At 36.4% G+C, this 4,903-nt stretch overlaps 2 protein-coding genes across 2 annotated transcripts; both read left to right on the top strand.

Moving 5' to 3' along the window:
* The first annotated feature begins 1,665 nt into the window (after positions 1-1,665).
* Positions 1,666-2,145, top strand: LOC137636380 (uncharacterized). The gene has a single exon (XM_068368792.1). It carries the CDS (start codon positions 1,666-1,668, stop codon positions 2,143-2,145), a length of 480 nt encoding a protein of 159 aa, XP_068224893.1.
* A 455-nt stretch (positions 2,146-2,600) lies between these two features.
* On the top strand, positions 2,601-3,149 carry LOC137636373 (uncharacterized). The gene has a single exon (XM_068368789.1). The coding sequence runs from the start codon at positions 2,601-2,603 to the stop codon at positions 3,147-3,149; it is 549 nt and encodes a 182-aa protein (XP_068224890.1).
* The last annotated feature ends 1,754 nt before the right edge of the window (positions 3,150-4,903 follow it).

Below are 4,903 nucleotides of genomic sequence, written 5' to 3'. Positions count from 1 at the left end.
TGGAGTCTCATAACCAAGGATATAGTAAAGCAAAGGAGCTCTTAGAAAAGGCACTTGCTTCTCCAGACGTTCAGAAAATCAGCACCATCAAGCAGCTATCTGAGCTAAACTTTGACAAATGTGATGACCCATTTGAATACGTATCCAAAGTTAAAGGTATAATAGAGAATGTCCGTAAGTTGAATGTTACTATTGATTATATTTTGCAATACTTTGTGTGGACAGGTCTGAATGAAAAGTTCAAGGATTTACTGATAAATATTACTAACCATACATGGCCTTCAATTGAAGAGATTGGTGATAATTTCTTCACTGCCTGCACAAGATACAATCACCATAAGAAGAAAGTGAAAGTAACAGATCATTCTGTGGATATGGCAATAAATGTGAACTTCACACCAGAGGGAACTAGTGGAGTTACTGCCAAATGTTATCCATGCTCCTTGTGTAGCACAGTCCAAGAAAAGGCTAGCTATAACATCAGAGATTGTAGGAACTTTATTTCTTCTGTTTCCAAAGTTGACAAATTGAAGAGTATCGATGGATGTACTAGATATGGCCTGGCATCACATTCTACTGAAAAGTGCAGATACAAATTTAGATATCGGTGTGTAAATTGCAAAGGTTTTCATTGGAATTACTTGTGCACTCATCCAGGGGAAAATCAATCCAATGACATTGGTCAAAAGAATCTGGACCTTAACAAGAAAAAGTACCATGAAAAAAAACAAGGACAAGAAAGACACAAAGACTAAAACTCCTGCGGAAAGATCCCAGAATAACATTACTACTATTACAAAGGCTTTGAATAACTCAAGTGAGTGAGATACGATTCTTCTAACCTTCACGTGTAACATAAGTGGATCCAATGTGCGTTGTATGAAAGACAGTGGGTGTCAATCCAATTTTATATCTGAAGAGTTGGCCAGCAAATTGAATCTACCAGTCATACGAGAGAGTATTAAACTTGCCGTGAATGGTATCAATGTCCCTAGAAGTTATGACACCAAAATTGTTGAGGAGGAAATGAAATTTGACAGGGATTCAAGAGTCATTTATGCATTGTGCCTTCCAAATATAAATATTACTTTGAATCTTCCCAAGTTAAACAGAGTTGTGAATGGATTTCTGTTAAGAGGATATAAATTTGCATATACAAGACTTTTGGATGGTTCAGAAGATATTTCTGATATTCTGCTTATTTTGGGATCAAAATCCAGCTATTGCATACCTGAGACTAAAATTGTATTCGGAGAGAAATCTATATATTCAAGAACTCCTCATGGTGTAGTGTTAAAGGGAGCAACTGAGACTATTTTACATGATCTGCCTCATTTACCATATGCTCCTGAAGTCTCGTCGTCTTCATACGTTTCGATAACTAATAGAACCCCAGACTACCTGCCCTCAGAAGAAGCTAAGTTATATCAAACATCTAATATAGATTTTGGTAAAATCGAAAATAAAAATGAATCATTTGTTTTGGAAGGAGAGGATGATGAAGTCGGTGGGTTAGTTGATATTGACAAGGATATACTTGATTCTGTTTGTGACCAAGCATTACATAGAGAGACTTCAATATACTCTGAAACTGTTGAAATCCATACACAGTTGGTCAATTAGGTTTTAGAGAAAACTTCAAGGAATAGTGAAGGGAGACTGGTGATGCCATTACTCTGGAACCCTAGAGTTTCTCACCTTTTGGGACATAACTTCAATATATCAGAGAAAATACTGTCAGGCTTGCAAAGAAAATGTCAAGGAAATTTAGATAATAAACTGAAGCAGATAAATGGGGTATTTAAAGAGCAAGCAGATGCTGGTATAATTGAGATAACTGAAAATCTTGATCATTTCAAGAAGGTGCATCCAGAGTCCAGTTTCATGCCTTTTATGGGCATTTTTAAGCCTGATCGTGAGACCACAAAATGTAGGGTTGTGTTCTTATCCAATTTGAGTGACAAAGGAAGTATGAATCACAATCAAACTATGCATGCAGGTCCAACATTAAATCAGAAACTCTCCACTTCTATTGTCAATTTGAGGTTCGGAAGCAAACTATGTTGCTTTGATATAAAGAAGGCATTCAACAATATAGGTCTTGAGGAAGTCGACCAAAATCGCCTTCGTTTTTTTGTGGTTTAGAAATCTTGATGAGGGAGATTTTTCAATTATTGGCTATAAGAATAGCAGACTTCTTTTTGGACTTAGATGTTCACCTGCATTATTAGTGCTTGGATTATACAAGATATTGATACTGGATTCTACGAATGATTCTTTTCCATTGATGAAACTCAAGAGAACCATTTATCAGTTGTCTTATATGGACAACTGTGCATTTACGGCAGAAACGTCGGAGTGTTTGTTGTGGATGTATATAACGTTGGGGGATATTTTCAGTCCATATAAGTTTTCACTTCAGCAGTTTTTGTCAAATGACATGTCATTACAGAAAGAAATTGACAAAATTCAGGAAACAGAGACTCCGACAAAAAGTAAACTGCTGGGACTTGAGTGGGATCGAATGAGTGATGCATTGTCTACAAAACCCATACAACTGGATATAAATTCATCAAAAAAAAAGACAAGTTTTATCTACTATGGCTTCACAGTTTGATCTTCTTAATTTCAATGGACCTATACTGAATCGAGCCAGATTGTTCCTACACAGATTGCAGTGTAGACCAGAACTAGATTGGGATGAAAAGCTTACTGCTCCTTTGATCAATGAATGGAAGAATATCTGCAAGCAGGCCAATTCTGCACCTTCTGTAGAGTTCCCGCTGAATTTTGGTGCTTGTACTGACATATATAATTTGGTTGGGTTTGCTGATAGTAGTAAGGTTCTCTTTGGCACTGCAGTGTATCTGTATAACATAAATACAAATAAGATCTACTTTATTTTAGCAAGAAATAAACTGGTGAGTAAACAATTGGAGTCAAAATCCACACCCAGCTTGGAATTACAAGCTCTTGCATTAACCGTTGAAACTGTGAATGATTTGAAGAATGAACTTTCAGGATTTGGTTGTATTGATCCTATTGAGATAGTTGGATGCGAAGTCTACTCTGACAGTTTGGTGGTACTGACCTGGCTGCAGTCTTACGCCTTGAAACTTGACAAACTACAAAAAAGCAACCCTTTATAGTCAATAGGTTAGAGTATATCAATAAGCTGTGTGAGGATTCATGTATGAGATTTTCTTTTGTGTCTGGAGAAGATAATCCAGCAGACTGCATCACCAGACCTTTATCCTTTAGGCAGCTGATTAAAACAAACTATATAACTGGTCCTAAGTTCATTACAGAGAGCGAAAGCAATGTGATCTGTAGTGACAGCGCACTGTCTTTCATTATACCTGGATTATTTAAACCAAAACTAGTGCATAAAGTTGAGACAGATTGTGGTAGTGCTTGTTCACCTCCGCATGTGGGCTCGGACCATCTTTTCTCTTTTAATAGGGTTTCTAGTTTTGAGAAGGCTGTGAGAGTGCGGGCGGTGGTGCTCAGGTTCTGCAGCATTTTGAAATTTAAGTATAAAAGTAAACATCCAGCTCTAGATCATTTTGAAGTTGAAAATGAAGGCTTTAACTTTTATGAAGAAGCTTGTAGGCAGATTATAATCAGGGATCAACATATTCACTTCCCAGATGTCTTTTATTATTTTCACTCAAAACAGAAGCAGTTGAAGAATCTGCCTAACATTGTTGCACAGTTGAACTTGTTTCTTGATTCGGATGGCATGGTGAGGGTAAAGAGTAAATGCCGAAGATTGAGGGAAGTCCAACATCTTAACAAATTCAACTATCCTTTACTAATATCTAAGGATAGTATATTGGTTCCCCTGATTATAAAAGAATTACATGCAAAGCTCTTGCATGCTGGTTGTTATCCTTTGTTGGCAGAACTTAGAAGAAAATTTTGCATTACCCATATATACTCGGCTGTGAAGAAAGTTCTGTCAAACTGTATTACTTGTAAGAGATTAAATGAGACGGTAATTAAACTAAATTAAAGTCATTACCCAGAGTTCAGGATTAATCCTGAAAACATACCGTACAAGCAGATTTTCATTGATCATATGGGTCCATTTAGAATAAAGAATGATCAAGGAAATACTGTCAAGGTATGGTTGTTATGTATTACGTGTCTATGGTCTCGGGCAATTAACTTGAAAATTTGTATGGATTTAATTTCAGAGGAATTTATTAGAGCATTATAACTTCATACATATGAATTTGGCATTCCCTCCTTATGTCTGTCTGATTTGGGATCGCAATTCGTTGCTGGTGCAAATCAGATCTCTAGTTTCTTGAGTGATTACGAGACTAATGCATATTTATAGGAACATGGAATTAAGTTCTTTAAATTTGAGCAATATTACAAAGGATGTAATCAACTCGGCTCGTTAGTAGAGACTTGTGTGAAACTAACCAAGCGCTTATTATTTGGAGCAATACGCAATAATGTTCTTCCCCTTTGGGATTTTGATTTTATTGTTCACAAAACTATACATTTGGTGAACAGAAGGCCACTTTCATTTAAAGAGTCGCTTAGGGACTCTTCAGGAGAGAGCATTCTAGAAATCATTACCCCGGAGATGTTGATTCATGGCAGAGAATTGGTTTCCATCAATATAATCCCTCAATTACAAGGCCCAACAGATACCGATCCGGAATTCAATGCAGATCAGATTCCTTCATCATTACTGAAACTACAAAATGTACGACATAATCTTATTAAAATATACAATGAAGAATCTGATATATCAAGCCGTGAATAAAAAAGACCGATACAAGCCCGTTCAACATAAAGAGCTTAAAGTTGGAGATATAGTACTTTTGAAGGAACCCTTAGCTAAACCCTTTAATTATCCAATGGGACGCATTAAGGAAATTGTAAA

The sequence above is a fragment of the Palaemon carinicauda genome, chromosome 3, assembly GCF_036898095.1.
Source record: "Palaemon carinicauda isolate YSFRI2023 chromosome 3, ASM3689809v2, whole genome shotgun sequence".
NCBI classification, from domain to species: Eukaryota; Metazoa; Arthropoda; class Malacostraca; order Decapoda; family Palaemonidae; genus Palaemon; species Palaemon carinicauda.
This window is presented reverse-complemented; position numbering and strand designations above follow the sequence as displayed.